This window comes from Stegostoma tigrinum, chromosome 19 (assembly GCF_030684315.1).
Source record: "Stegostoma tigrinum isolate sSteTig4 chromosome 19, sSteTig4.hap1, whole genome shotgun sequence".
NCBI lineage: Eukaryota > Metazoa > Chordata > Chondrichthyes > Orectolobiformes > Stegostomatidae > Stegostoma > Stegostoma tigrinum.
In genome coordinates, this window is record NC_081372.1 from 55680890 (window position 1) to 55697684 (window position 16795).

The 16795-nt window shown below is 39.7% G+C and overlaps 1 protein-coding gene across 2 annotated transcripts in view; it reads right to left on the reverse strand.

Moving 5' to 3' along the window:
* gnas (GNAS complex locus) overlaps positions 1-16795 on the reverse strand; it is a 293391-nt gene that overhangs the window by 16224 nt on the left and 260372 nt on the right. For both annotated transcript variants that reach the window (XM_048549880.2, XM_048549881.2), the window contains exons 6-7: positions 12082-12136; positions 7375-7448 (exon numbers count right to left, since the gene is read on the reverse strand). In XM_048549880.2, the coding sequence (XP_048405837.1) occupies positions 7375-7448; positions 12082-12136 (129 nt within the window). The remainder of the gene's footprint in view (positions 1-7374; positions 7449-12081; positions 12137-16795) is intronic.

Here is a 16795-nt window from a genome sequence, read left to right on the forward strand (position 1 = left end):
CACATTCTTTCAAACAAAATGGTCAATCTTCACATAATATGACACATATAACTTTTCTGCATATTAAAATTCCTTCAAATTTCACCTTGCTCTTACTGCTGGCATCTCTTTTCCACATTCTCACAAAACAAAACTTGCAACCATTTGGAACAAGAAAGTATACTGCCAAATTGTGTTGAACACTTTAAAAAAACCACCCCATTTCCCACAACTCTCAATATGTATGTGCCAAGATTAGATCTTATTCAAAGATTCATAAATCGAAATAAAACATTTTAGGAACAATGCAACTTGCTGGCAAATAATTGCAACAAACTGTATTAAATTACACAGAAGCAATATTTTGAAAAGAAAAGCTCAATCGGGGCATTCCATCTTTAGTTAACACTCAAATGGCCCTGCTTACCCATATTATGTCATAAGTCTGATTGAGAGACGTTATCTCACTTAACACAGCTTCTGCATTAACTGATATTTCCAGCTTCCAAAAAAATACTTTAGGTTTGCTCTACATAGCTGAATTGATGTGATGGGTAAATATTGATGAGATGGGTAAATACTGCTGAAAGATGATGAAAGCTACCTAATTTGTAGTAAATCTTTGAATTACCCCCACAATCCAACTACAAACCCACCAATGTTTAGATTTTGGGATATTTGATTAGTTGGTCTGGTTCTATTGAGCTTCAGCTAAAAAAACAAACTTCATGCAAGTTCTGGACTTTGAGGCACAAACTTGAAAACTACAAAGTCAATGGCCAAGTGGCATCATTGCTGGACGATTAATCTAGGAGATCAAGGTAATATTCTGGTATGGCAGATCATGGAAATGGAATGCAATAAAAATCTGGAATCAAGAGTCTAATGATGATCACAATCGAATTTTGGGAAAACCCATCTAGTTCACTCATGACCATTAAGAGAAGGAAATCTGCTTTCCTTACCTGATCTGACCTGCATGTCTCCAAATCGACAGCAATGAGATAATCTCTTAGCTGATCTCTGAAATGGCCTAGCAAACCACTCAGTTGTAACAAGATAATGTGTCTCCAAACAAAAAAGGAACAAAACCGGTACTGACTGGGCACCGGAAATGACAAAATCATACAGCCCGAGCTGCGTCTCAAACTAGTCAAGCAACAGGCTGACAGTTTTACTCTGAGTCATACTGGACATATAGAATGGCCAGACAACACCATCACCATCCTCAGATATGTTCTATTCTGCTGGCAGGACAGATGCAGCAGAGATGATATACAGTCAGGAGTGTTGCTCAGGGAGTAGTTAACATTGACTCTGGTCATGATTATTATATTCAGTCCTTCCTCAGCTGATGAATCAGTATTCCTTCGTGTTGAGGAGGACCTCAGTGGCAAGGGCACAGGATGTACTCTGGACTTCAACGTCCATCATCATGAATGGTTGGGCAGCAGCACTACTACTAATCAAGCTGGTCAGGTCCTAAAGGACATAGCTATTAGACTGGGTCTGTGGCTGTTTGTGAGGGAATCAAGATGGAAAAATTCACTTGACCTTATCCTTAACAGTGTGCCTGTCACAGATACACCTTTTTATGACAGTAAGTAACCATCATACAGTTCTCGTGGAGACAAATTCCTGCCTTCATTTTGCTAACATCTTACACTGTGTATGTGCAGCAGTATCACTGTGTTGGTTGGGACAGACTCAAAACACATCTTGCATGAGGTGCTAGGAGCCATCAGCAGCAGCAGCAGAATCCTATTCCAACACAACCTCATGGCCCGGCATAGCCACCACTCAACCATTATCATTAAGCCAGGGAAATCAATCCTAGTTCGGAGTGTGCAGGAGAGAATGCCAGGAGTAGAAGGAGACAGATCTAGAGATGATGTTTCAACCTGGAAAAGCTGTCAAATAAGACTACTTGCATACCAAACAGCATACGCAACAAGTGTTAAATAGAGTTAAGTAATTTCACAACAGATCAAAAACAAAGTTGCTGGAAAAGCTCAGCAGATCTGGCAGCATCTGTGAAGGAAAATACAGAGTTAACGTTTTGGAACCGTTGACCCTTCCTCACAACAGATCAGGTCTGAGCTCAGATCTCTGGCAGACGATTAAACAACTCACTGGAGCTGGTGGCTCCATAAATATCCTCAATGATGGGTGAAGCTTCAGAGCAGAAGGTAAGGCGAAGCACTTGCAACAATCTTCGGTCACAAGTGCCTAGTGGCCAATCCATGTCAGCCTCTTGCAGAGGCCCAATGGCATCACAGGTGCCAGCGAACTCTATTCATTCCACGTGATATCCAAAAATGTCTGGAGGCCCTAAATACAGCAAAGGTCATGAATCTGACAATAGTACTGAAGACTTGTATTCCAGAACTTGTCACAGTCCTAGTCAAGCTGTTCGAATACAACACTGGCATTTACCTGACAAGGTGCAGAATTGTCCAGCTATATAGACTTCCATTAGTAAAATGACAAAAGGGGCCCATTATTAGTGCTATCAAGCAGTAATCACTTAACAGTAACTTGTACAAGGACATCAGTTAGGGCTTTGTCAGGGCCACAAATTTCTGGCCTCATTACTGCTTTAGTTCAAACATGGACAGAGAGTTGAATTCCAGAAGTGAGTGGAGAGTGACTGATCTTAACATCAAGGCTGCATCCTGACCGACTGTGGCCTTGACCTTCCCTCCATAAAGGTCAGAAGCAGGCATGTTCACTGCTGATTGTGCAATTTTCAGCACAATTAGTATTCACTCTGATACAGAAGCAATCCACGTCCAAATGTAGCAAGGCCTGGACAATATCCAGGCTTGGACTAAAATGTGGCAAGTGACATGCTTATGGTACAAATGCCATGCGGTGACTATATCAAGTGGAAAACCTAACTATTGTTTCTTGACGTTCAATGGTGTTACCATCACTAAATCTCCCACTATTAACATGCTTGGGTTACCACTGACCAGAAAGTGAGTGCAACCAGCTGTATAAATACAGTAGTTCCAAGAGCAGCTCAGCGGCTAGGAATCCATGTCAGGAGTGTGATGGAATATTTTCAACTTGCCTGGAGAGTGTAGTTGCGACACCAAGAAGTTTGACTCCAGTTATGACAAAGCAGCCTGACTAAGTGGCACCACATCCACAAACATCCATTCCCTCCACCACCTAAACTCAGAAGCAACAGTCTGTGGCAACAAGATACACTGCACAAATTCACCAAGGCCTCCATGACAGTACCTTCAAAACCCACATTAATATCCATCTAGAAGGAGCAGCAGATACTTGGGAACATAACCACCTGCAGGTTACCCTCCAAGCCACTCACCATTCTGAATTTGGAATGTACTGCTGTTCCCTCACTGTCTAGATTCTGAACTTCTTTCCGTAACAGCATGTGGGTCTACTACAGCAGTATATGGACTGCTCATTGTCACGTTCTCAAGGTCAATTCATGCCAGGTGATAAATACTGATCCAACATCTACAGCCAATGAATGAATAAATTAAAAAACTAATGCACTGCAAATCACACAGCCACTTTACAAATACCAACAACAATCTAACATGACATGTCAATAAGTAAAACAGGGAGAATGACTTTAAACCTGAGCTTGTCTGTCTTTCTCACAAACTGCTGAAATTGGCAATCTCAAAAACACAGGTTGATTTTTCTTTTCTGCTTATTGCAGGTATTGAGGGAACCAAGGCAGATAAATTGTAAAGATACTGATCAGCTATGATTTAATTCAACTTCAGAAAAGTACCAGAGATTACATGATCTGTCTCTAAATAACAAGCAATTGTTTGACTATAGATTTGCCAAGAAGCAACATACAACAGCCTTGATACACAGACACTTACTGCAGGTCCAATAGTAGCTTATGGCCTCCGAGAATCCATAGAATGCTTCCCTTTTCAAATGGTCTGAAGAAAACGATTTCCTGATTCAACAAAACTGATCACAGCGAGTAGCAGAACTGTGCCACAATCAGATCAGACACGACTGCACAGAATAGCAGAGAAGCTCAATGAGCCAAACAGCTCATTGCTGCTCCAAGATAATGAGAACTGCAGATGCTGGAGAATCCAAGATAACAAAGTGTGGAGCTGGATGCGCACAGCAGGCCAAACAGCATCTTAGGAGCACAAAAGGTAACGTTTCGGGCCTGGCCTAGGCCCGAAACGTTACCTTTTGTGCTCCTAAGATGCTGCTTGGCCTGCTGTGTGCATCCAGCTCCACACTTTGTTATCATTGCTGCTCCTACTACTTGTGTCATGCAAACCAAAATTGGTAGATCTGTTCAGAAAAACCCTACAATTTTGAAGTCTCTAACAATCAAAAGTTTTTGTCTCATTACCCATTTCGCTAAGTCATTCCAGCCACTGATTATGTTACAGGAAGGCTTCTCCACATCAAATTTACATTTGCCTTTTTCCAGACTAAAACCGCCCTCCTTCTACTGTCATGGTTTAACTTGAATATTGCAGCACTACAAAGTTACTTCCCCTCTACCTTTGATGAATGGTCAACTTGGTGCTTCCAAGCCCTGACAAATCAACTGCTAAAACCCTAATAAAGATACTACTTGGGGAGTTTGTTTCTTCATGTTTTGGTTTATCCTGTTTCACATTTGCTACAAAGTTTTTAAGTCATCTTTCTTTCGCCAGTGGATAAATCTGATCCATTAGTTACAAAAATTCAACACGCATGGCGATAACTTATGAGAAAGTCTATGATATGCATTAATCTAACATATTGTTGCAACATTACACCATAAGGCTGTCTTTAATTAGCCTCAAATTAACTGGTGACATTGTTTAGACGTCATTGGCCTTGCCAGTTTTGTGATCAATGAAAATGATGGTTTTAGAAGTAGAATAGAATCACATTGGTGCTAACGAAAACAACACGTAAAGGGTGACTGCACTGGGAGTCGGCAAAAGGAACTGATGCAATTATGAACACTAACATGGAAATGTACAAAATCTTTGTATGGAAAGGGCCAGCTGACTCAGCACATTAACAAGTCCCAAGGTGCTTCACATGAACATGCTAAAGCAAAGTGCAACCTTGAACCACACAGCAGATATGTCAGATGACAAAATGCTTGGTCATTGAGATCATTTTCAAGTATTTCTTGAAAGGAATAAAGTGAGGTAGACAGGTACAGGTAGAATATTTGAGAGCTTGGGGCCTGGATAACTGAAAGCCACAGCCACCAACTATGTGGCCATGAAAACTGGAGACGCATCGAGGCATGAATTAGAGGGACACATTTTGCAGGTTCGTTGGTCTGAAGGAGATAAGGGAACTAGGCAATGGAGCAATCTGAAAACAAGGGTGTGACTTTTAAACTCAAGATGATGTTTGAATTGGTGCGAATGTAGATTAACAAGCCCAACAGTAATAGGGAAGTGGGTTTTTCTTCAAGTTGAGACATGAGCAGAGTTTTTAAGAATCCTAAATTTCTACAAGTTAGAAAGTGGGAGATAAGCCAAAAGATGAATGGGCTAGTTGAATCTAGAGGTAACAAAGGCACGCAACAAGGGTGTCAGAATTTAGCTTAAAATGCAGAAACATTGGACAATATTACAAAAGTGAAAATATGTGGATTTAGTAATGGAAGCTGGAAACTCATCTCAGGATCACATGTCACAGCAAGGTTGTAAACAGATTCAATCTCACCGTTGGCAGTGATCTGTCAAGAGATTGCGTATTTCCTAGGTACCATATAGTTTACAGGCAGAAGTGATAAACGCGACTGCCAACTTCTGAACAGGGAAGGTGCGGGATCAATCTGGAAAACTTCCCTTTCCCCTGCAGCCAAGTTCCTCAACTTTACTGGCCAAAGTGAGGACAGTGGGCACTTTGGATGATGATCAAAGGACATGGTGGCTGACAACCCGATGAAGAATTAGTTGCAAATGTTCTTACTTTCCAGATTGTGAAATGTAGTGTGTGTATCAGAAGTAATGGAAAAGCAAAAACTGTGGTGGTTAAATTGAGGTGGTAAGGGACAATGGAGAAGCTTTTTAAGCTCAAGGTTGTGTGCAGAAGTTTACTTAATGCAAAGGTTATTTCACATTCGATAATGACAACTTTACTTGGCTGGATCACAAGGTATACAACGAGTTATGCAATTATCTTAAGCTGTTCCATACCTTTAGCTATGACTTGGCAAAAAAAAACAGTTAAGAAAGTGGTCCATAATGCTGTAAGATTTAGGAGCAGAAGTAGGCCATTCCATCCATCAAATTGGCTCAATAAGATCATGCTGCTCAGATAGGCCTGAACACAATTTTTCTGCCTTATTTCCACAACCCAAAACTCCCTTACAGATAAAAGTCTTCTAGCTCAACACTAAATATGTTTAACGACATGGTGTTGACAGTCCTCTGTAATTCAAGAGATTAACTACCTTTAGGAAAATAAAATGTTGAAGAACTGAAGCTTTTATTAGTTGAATGAATAAAGGGCTATTTAAATGGGTGCAACCAATTGACTTTGATATAAAAGAGGGATTCACAACCAATTATAAGTTGCAGTTAATATTTGCTCTTGCAGCAACTATACCATAACTTTTCGACGGGGGTCATAGCTAAAGGTATGGAACAGCTTAAGATAATTGCATAACTTGTTGTATGCTCTGTGTCCCTGGAGATTTTCTTTCCAATGAGACATGCCCACTGCTCCTTCGACTCAATTCCCACAAAACTCTTGATCACTCAATTTCTGTTCCTCAATCTCCATATTAGCCGGCATGGTCTGTTCCTTTCAGGCACTGTACTTCTTTCCAACAAATCTGCTTTCACCTCTTACCACAAAATAAAAAAAGCATATTATCTAAATGGTGAGCGATTACAGAATTACAGAAGTGCAGAGTGATCTGGGCCTGCATGCATGAATCACAAAAGACTGGGATGTAGATACAGCAAGTAATTAGACAAGTACTGATTTTTTTGTAGCAAGGGGAACCGAGAAGACATTGTTTTAAATGTAAGAAACAAGCTTATGGTTGCAAGGGAGAACATTGGGATTAACAGTAAAGTAAAGACACAAACTGGTACATGTGACAAATTTACTCGTTTTCTCTTAACTCTCACTTGACCTGTACTAATAAACTTGTATCATGCTTTTGTCCCCTTCTTAATACGTAGCTTATTTCTAGACACTTGCGAACAACTCTGGGCCAAAACGTTGAGCACAAAAAGCTTCAGGATGACATGCTAAGCTTCCCTTCCTGTGTCTGTTCATCAGCTCCCCATGATGTGAAAACACAATGCTCTTCAGCAGTACCTTTTAAGACTATTCGCATATCAAAACCAAAAAGTCACTTTTGTACATATCATTACAACACAAACAAACCAACTCAGAAATACTCACTGAAAGTTTACTTTTTCAACTTGAAACCTCGTCTCAAAAATTCCCGATGTCAAAACTCTGCATCGCAGAAGATCCTTCAAAAGGAAAAGAGAATGCTTAATCGGAAAACAGTAGCAGGCTGTACTTTACAGATCAATGGAAAGGATAATTAGTAATTTTTGATCTTGATGCACTGTCAACATACCAATTAACTTAATAACAATTTTTAAAAATATCCAGGAACTATTGTGTTTAAGTGGTCACTCTGCACCTAGACACAGATCATCAATCATAATTAGATCATTCACTGGCATAGAGATCTGATCTGAAGGATCAGAACAGAATAAGAAACAAAACTGAGACAGCAAGATATAATAAAACTCAGACATTAATCACCACTAAATACAAGGATTTTTAAAACAAAACTTCTGTTCTGATGCATACTTAAAAGGATAGATTGGAGAATCAGTTTAGCAATTTCTCTCTCTGTCTGGCTGGTCCACAAAATGTTTTTGGACCCTGCTTTCATTTGCTAAGTGCTCACTATTCCAGTATCATCTAGAACAGAATAACAACTTTAAATCATCTTTTAAAACCTTTCTCCCACCCATCTCCATCACTAAACAAGTTCATGGATATTATTCTGTCACTAAGATCAAGACCACCTTATCTCATCAGCATCTGTGGAGCTGTCCACACTCCTGCAAGCCCACCAGACCACAGTTCCGGTAAGACTCCTCCCCAATGAAGGCCTATACTTGCATTGTTCTAGAGTTCTTTTCTGTTGCTCTGCGTCCCCGGGAATTTTCTTTCCTATGAGACATGCCCACTGCTCCTTCGACTCAATTCCCACAAAACTCTTGATCACTCAATTTTTGTTCCTCAATCTCCATATTAGCCGGCATGGTCTGTTCCTTTCAGGCACTGTACTTCTTTCCTACAAATCTGCTTTCACCTCTTGCCACAAAATAAAAGAAGCATATTATCTAAATGGTGAGCAATTACAGAATTATGGAAGTGCAGAGTGATCTGGGCCTGCATGCATGAATCACAAAAGACTGGGATGTAGATACAGCAAGTAATTAGAAAAGTACTGATGCTTTTTGTAGCAAGAGGAACAGAGTACAAATGTAGGCAGGTTATGTTTTAATTATACAGGGCGCTGTTAAAACATCCAGAATACCGTTTACAGTATTTGGTTTTTTTTAATAAAGGGTGCAAGTGTATTGTAAGTAGTCAAAGGAAGTTTACTGGACAAATAACTGGTATAGACTGGTTATCAAAGAATGACTGGACAGACTAAGCTTGCATTTGCTGGAGTTTAGAAGAGCAAGAGGTGACTCAGTCAAAACGCAGAAACACATGTAAAGGCAGAATGGCTTTCTTCTTCACCTAATTTGTATGGATACTCTGAGGAAAGTACTCACTTTTTGAATGCTCAAAGCCCTTTCAGCATATGCAAGGCACAAGGGCACATCAGGCAGGAATACCCTTAAATTGCCTGAATGAGTATAATCTCAACACAGTGCTCAAATCCACCAACTTGCTTGGCCATCCAACAGCTTAAATTCCAATTTCATCCAGCACAGCACGTTGTTACAGTCGTGTGCATCACCGACAAAGTGTATGTTGGCAACTTGCCAGGGTTTTTTTTCCATTATTTCCAAAACAGGCAACATCTACCAACCAGGAGAAGAGCAGCAGGTTTATGCAGTCACATCCATCTCAGAGTCACAAAACATTCTGACAAGAAAATATACCACAAGCCATTCATCATCACCGAGTCAGTGTCCTGGAACTACTGATTTAACAATGTACAGCAACACTAATTTGAGAAAACTCAACCCATCTTCTCAAGGGCATTAGAAATGGAAAAATCAATACTGATTTGGCCAGGGGTGACCATATTCACTGGGATATTCCTAGTGATGAGAACCTAGATTAAGCCTTGAAACATTAGGGCTTATTTCAATGGTACTGCTAAGACTGAAGGGTAGACCCACTCGATCGTAAAGATTAATCACAAGCTGAATAGTAACACATATAGTGCAATTCTGCTTGTCCGTGAAATAATGATGGAAGAGCCAAGTTTAACAATCTCAAAAACTGAGGGGGGTGGTTAGTAAAAACATTTCTGTGAAATAGAACAAACAGGATTCTTGCTGCAAACTGCTGTTAGGACAAATCTTAAAAGGATTAGCTCATTTGATTGAAAGAATGTTAGAAGATAGGGACAGCAATGTTAGAGAGTGGGATTAGATTAGATCATTAATAGAGAAAAAATTAATTCAGCTTCACGCCTAAATTATGGCTGAATTCAACTGGAAACAAAATGCATCATACTTGTTAAAATTCAACAATACTCACTGAACTAAATGACAAGTTGGACTTTCAAGAAAGAATAGTTTGTTGTTGAAAATGATGTGTACAGTAGGAAGAGATGTTCATGCTTGGAAACCGAATGCTTTCACAATATAGTTATTGCTTTAGGTGCTACCCATATAATGTTGCTAGATGCAGAATGGCTAACTCCATACTATGTCATAAATACAACTAAAGTACAAAGTAGAAATATAACTCACAATAGTATCTTTCAACTACACCTGTGTGGAAGGAGTTTATTTCCTAGACAATTAGGATTTCTGATTGAATGCCAAGTTACACGTAAAGACATGGGCTGTGGGTTCATGGATGGCAGGAATTTAAATGAGACTGACCACATATATAATGTAGGCCACTGACAGTCCACCCATCAGACAGAAAATACTTCCTTCCCATTGGCCCATGATTTGAATCCTGGTCATTGAGATGAAAAGACAGCATAATATACTATATAACCTGTACATTCAATGAATGTTTGCTTTTATAATTTTTACTACACTGCATCATGTGTTGATGGTTTAAGGGGCTCCTAAATAGATGAAATTTTGGGGTTGCAAGATTGTATACCATGTTTCTGCAAGGGAGCCATAAGCTTCACTGACTGAATTACAACTCCTCAGCATGCCGTATGGCAAGATTCTGGCTGGTTATCAAGCAGTCTGATGTTAGATCCATTAACAGTCACCAGGCAAATCTCAACAACAACGTTCTCAGAAAAGGGATGACTGTGTTTCGGTTAAAGGCACCTCTGTTTTACATAACTGTCTATAGTCTAAGTGCTGTTCCATGGGGTTACACTGAATTTATAGAGCACTCGTACGTTTAAAATGGAGCAAGTGCTTGGATGTGCAGTCCTACGGAAAATGTATCTGCACAATGTGTCAATATTCAAAAGTTACTGTCTGACTAGAAGAGATGATTCCAAGACTGCTGCATTAAACCAGCCTTGATAACACCCCTCCACCCAACTGTTTTGAAAACTTTGGGCTTAAATTAATTCAAAAGTACTAAAATCTCATCAAAATATGAACCACTGGGCTCTTTGCTCAATTGTAAAATCCATGGAGTCATGGTTTAGATCACTATGAGAATTTTGATGTACTTTGTTCTGCATCAGGGTAAAGAAGCTACAGCTGCTTTGTTTTAAAAGCCAAACATGCTGGAAATGCTCAGCAAGTCTGGCAGATCTGTGGAGCTGGAAAATAAGAGCGTTAACTCTTCAGCTTGATGAGCTTCCTTCAGAATAAGGAACAGTTAGTGCTGAAATGCTATTTAATTTCTGAAAAGCAGGGGGTGAAGAGAGATACAAAAACAGAAAACCAAAAGGACAAGGTAATGGAATAGGTAAAGCAACAAAAGGACTATCTGGATGATGTTTGAATGAAAGGAACATAAACAGCCACCATACAAAAGCAAAGGAAATAAAACAGAAACAAACGAGGAAATAAACAAGCCAGCAACGAAAAAGTAAATAAAATGATGGCAGGGGTTACAAATTTATGGCTTTGAGCTTTTTAGTTGTTTAATCTTACCTGTCCTCCACGCTCAGACCTAACACATTTCCACCCTCCTGACTTCCATGTGCTAAAAATCTTTCACAGTTCTAATTTTCCCACTTTTGATCAAAGGACACAAATCCTATTCTTACATCAAAAACTGCCAGACCTGCTGAGTTTCTCCAGCATTTTCTGCTTCAATTTCAGATTTCCAGCATCTGTTTTAATAGTTTTATTGCTTTTTCTTATAGTTTGTGAATGACAACAGACTCTGACTTTCAGCTTAAATGAAATCCTGGATGGGTTAGAGGAAGGTTAAATAGCAAAATGCATACAAAGAACGGTTTTAATTCAGATTCCAAAGACCTAATGCCTAAAGATCTGGCTCCCAATTTTTCTGCTGTTAAACTTGGCTCATTTACTCAGGTGGCAGACTCAGACTTGCGGGTCTACAAGCCTGGTTCCAGGATCGTGGAGCTGGTCTCGTGGAATTCAAACTGAAGACTAGCATAAAAGCAGCTTATGTGCTGCCATAGTTGAAAGCACATGACAATCCCATGTTTAAAAACTTTTTGTTTATTGCATTTCAGAACTTTCAACATGGAAAATTAATAAAGTCACCGTTCCAACTGATCCATTTCAAAAAAGGAAATTTGAGCTGATCATAGTCAAAATTAATGCTATTGTAACTTGTAGGAAAAGAACAGCATACAGAAAAATAAAAATAAACAAAATATCAAGTACCAGGATGTGGGCCCAAAGTAATTTCAACAGTTCTACCTCAGTCAGAAAATAATGCACATTATGAAGGACTTAAAATCAGCGTGGAAAGAATAATAAATCTGCTTACCTGGTCTGGAGGTATGTAGTCATTTTGTTTGACTATATCAATCCTGTCTAGAAAGCTGCAGGACAAACAAATACACTATTAACATTCTTTTCATTCTAACAGAGGTAGGCAAGGAAATTAAGGCCGACAATTAAACAACACAGTTAACTCCAGCTAAGCAAACTGCAATGCTTTGTTCCCCTCGTACCCAGTACTTTGATCCTGTCTTCTACTGTGGCGACTAATTACATGTTAATAACCTGTGGATCCTGGAAAGGAGGGTGAATGAGGGTATACCAGAAGACTGAAGGGTCACCAGATTTCTACTACTTACTGACAAATTACTTCCATTGCTCATGATGAAAGCCTTATCCTGCAGAAATACAATCAATCATAGCTTCTGCAGTTTTTCCAAATACAAATTATACATACATAGAAAATACTAAGACAAACATAGAATAGGGCATGTGTACAGATTCGAATGTAGCTGATATAAAAACATACTTTGACAAACACTTGCATCTCACACTCACCAGGTCAATTCACAAGAATACCAAATAGAAAAGTTAAGGGAAAATGCATCCATAAATGTGAGGCTGTGGACTGTATAAGAAGTCCACTGAACAAAGGACTTGTTGCACCCTGTGAACTGTCTTGATGACTACAAGGTGAAAAACTTTGACTAAATGTATCTTTTTCTTCAGCAATACTTATATCTGTACTAACAAACATCTATAAAGACACACCAATATGTTAAACAGTGGTATATACATAAAATGTTTCATATATATCTGGATTTTGTTAAGGACATAGAACAGGAGTAGATTATTCAGCCCCTCAAGCCTGTTTCAGCATTCGACAAAACAATGACTGATCTGTTGCCCAACTCCATGTAACTGCCTATGCACTGTATACCTTAATGTCTTTGCTTTAACAAAATATTTATCTCTCTCAGATTTAAAAAAAAATCAGCAACTGATCTAGCACCCACTGCCACTTGTGGAGAGTTCCAAACATCTACCGCTCTGTCTGTAGAAGTGCTTCTAACAGCTCTCCTGAACGATCTGACCCTAATTCTCAGACCATGCTTGTAGTTCTAGAATCCATAACCAGTGGAAACAGTTTATCTAACCTACCCTGTCTTTTCTGTTAATATCTTGAAGACTTTGACCAGATCATCCCATAATCTTCAAAATTCTACAGAAAACAATTTCTAATTTATATATTCTCTTCTCATAACTTAACCCCTGTCCTTGTAAACCTACACTCTATTCCTACCAAGGCCAATATATCCTTCCTATGCTGTGGTGTCCAGATCTGCTCACAGCACTCCAACTGGGGTTTAACCAGGATTTTGTGTAACTGCAGCATAACTTCTGCATCCTTGTACTCCAGTCTTCCAAATATCAAGGCCAGCATTTCATTAGCTTTCTTAAACAAAAAAGGACTGCGGATGCGGTAAATCAAAAACAAAACCAAAACATAAATTGCTTGAAAAACTGGAAAGGCTTGGTGTTTATGCAAACGATAAGAAGTGGGGGGTGGCAGCAGGGGAAGGGAGAGAATCAACAGATGCAGATAGAGCCCAGAGAGAGAAAAATGATCGAATAGACAAAGTAGTGGTTAAAGGTCAGTCTTGGGGAATGGACAGCTGCTACTGGGAGCTACTTGTAGCTGGTAAATAGGTTGTGTGAGATAACAGTCCATGCGATGACCAGGCCAAGTGTAGGGTTCAGCGTCAGGACATAACTTCAAGACTAAACTTGTTGAACTCAAGGACCAGCAACCTTTACCTAGCTACCATCCATTCTGAAGGGTTACCCAACCTGAAACGTTTACCCCGATTTCTCTGCACAGACACTGTCCAACCTACTGAGATAACAAGGTGTGGAGCTGGATGAACACAGCAAGCCAGGCAGCAGAGAAGCAGGTTTAGTTTTCTTTCCATTGGCTTTCTTAATGTTTTTCCCCCAGCAGCTATTTGTGACATTTTGAAGATCTAAGCACCTGAACCCACAGGATGTCTTTGGACATCCACTGTACTTCATCCCCTGATCTATACATACTTAGTCTAAAAGGGAGAACCTCTCAATTGCTTACATTAAACCCCATCTGCCACAGTTTTGTCCATTCTCTTAGTCTATCAGCATGCTTTTGCAATTTTATGCTAACGTCTACGGTGTCTACAATGCCGCCTTTGTGTAATCAGCAAATTTGGACGCCTTTCTAAATTATTATCAAAGTCTTTTAATAATGAAGAGGAATGACTGAGACTTCTACACAGATGTGAGACACCCCACTGGTCGCATCCTGGCAATCTGAGTACATACCCACCTAACAAACAATTTCCCAGCCGTGTTATTAATTTGTCTTCAGTTAGATAATCATAGAATGTCTACCATCGAGTTTGTGCCAAATAGCATTTCATCCAGATAACCAACCCCCACCCCACAAAGTTTTACTCTTGTTAACTTTATTCAGTCCCTGTTCACTATGCACTTATAGTTTCCTCAACAATGCTGGTAAGCTTTCCTCCTTCTCTACTGTAAATATGAACGAAGTAATTTTTGAACATACCTGACATTTCCCCATAGGCATTGACAATATTCTCACTTTCGGTCTAGAGGGTCAATGTTGCTTCTGACTACCGGCTTTCCATTTATATAACCAAAATTACTTCAGATTGATTTTGATGTCCCTGTCAAGTTCTCTTTTCAGGAGCTCTTATAAGCTGCATTGAAGCCCTTTGTTGGCCTTTGTACCTTTCCTATACTTGGTGTCACGGGCTTCACAATTCTCAGCATTAGTTTTCACACATCTAAATACAAGGTGTGGCACAGTTGATGGGCAGAATTTTGAAGACAGGGGCAGAGCCAAATGCAGGCAAAAGGGTCCAGTTTCATTGTGAAAACTGGACAGCAAAGGCAAATTGGGACAAAGGGCCTGTTTCCACATAATAGATGTCTATGACTCTATGCTTTTTTTTGCATTTTTATAAGCCCTTTCATTTAGTTCTGTTCTGTTGCTTATCTTTTTTGTCGGCTTTGGCTTTTTTTTTTCCTGAAGAGCAGCTTTTCCTTCTTCGGTATAAACTGGATTCTGTATTGTTGTTTTTTAAAAAAAATTAACCTTTTTTCAAATCAACCTGGTCAGAGATGACATTACACAGCTCTGGAGCAGATGGAACTTGAACCCAGGCTTCTAGGAGGCAAGAACACAAGAAAACCCTCCTTGTTTATCCATTAGTACGTTTTCCCAATTTACAATGGACTGTCTCTTTGTCATCTCATTAAATTCAGCCTTACCCAAGTCTAAAACTCTGGCAGTTGCCTCATGCTTTTTGCTTTCAAATGCTACTCTGAAGAGGTCAGTCAAGTCATGATCACTATTCAATAAATGATCACACACAATTGGGTTGCTAATTAAATCCAGCTCATTGCTCATTACTAAATCCAATATAGCTTGCACCCTTGTTGCATTAAGGGCATTTAGCTGTAGGAAACTATTCTGGGCACACTCCAGAAATTCACCACCTTTCTGACAGGTGCTTGTCTGACCCCTACTAATCCATGTTCAAGTTTAAACTCCCCATTAATATTATGTTGGTACTTATACAATCTAGCACTTCAGAGCTCCTACCAGAGGGGCCATACACATTACCTATAATAGTTTTAGATCCTTTACTGTCCCTCAGTTCTAGCCAGTCTCCACTGAATGCTATCCCCTCATTACAACCCCCCATATAATTGAAGTAATTTTCTCTCTGATCAGTGAGGCTACTCCACCTCCTCTGCTATTTTCCTGTCTGTCCTGTAAACCCTATAACATGATATATTTATCTTCCATATCTAACCATCCTGCAAACGTGCCTCAGCAGGTTACTACAATACAATCTCCAATTTGTAAGGAACAAATGAACTGCAGGCTCAAATGTAAAGAACAAAGAATAGTATAGCACAGGAACAGGCTCTTTGGCCCACCAAGACAGTGTTGACATATGATGCCTTTCTAAAGACCTTCTGCCTCTACGCAGTCTGTTCCCCTCTAATCCCTGCCCATTCATATATCTGTCAAGGTGCGTCTTAAACAGTGCTATTGTATCCATCTCCACCACCTCTTCTTGCAGCACATTCCAGGCATTCCCCACCCTCTGCAAAATACTTGCCTCTCACATCTCCTTTAACTTTTCCCCTTTTTATCTTAAACCTACGTCCCCTAGTAGTGGATATTTCTACTCTGGGAAAAGGACACTGACTATCCATTCATAATTTCGTAAACTTCTATCAGGTCATTCCCTCATCCTCTGACATTCAAGTGAAAACAGACCAACTTTGTCTAATCTCTCCTTATATAATACCCTCCGAACCAAGCAACAACCGGATCAAGCATTTGTCTTACATGTCAAAAGCCTGTAAATGCTTACGGTAATGTGGCGACCAGAACTGTATACAATATTCCAAATGTGGCTCAACTGAAATTCTACACAGCTGCAACATGACTTCTCAATTTTTATACTCAACACTCCAACCAATGAAGGCAAGTTTGCCATATACCTTCTTGACCACCTATCAACTTGTGTACCCACTTTTGGGCACTGTAGAGCTGTAGGCCTAAATCCCTCTGTATGTTGATGTTACCAAGGGTACTGCCGTTTTCTGTATCAGATCTTCCAAAATACATCACCTTGAGTTTGTCTGGATTCAACTCTATCTGTTTCTCTCCCCAAATCTCCAGC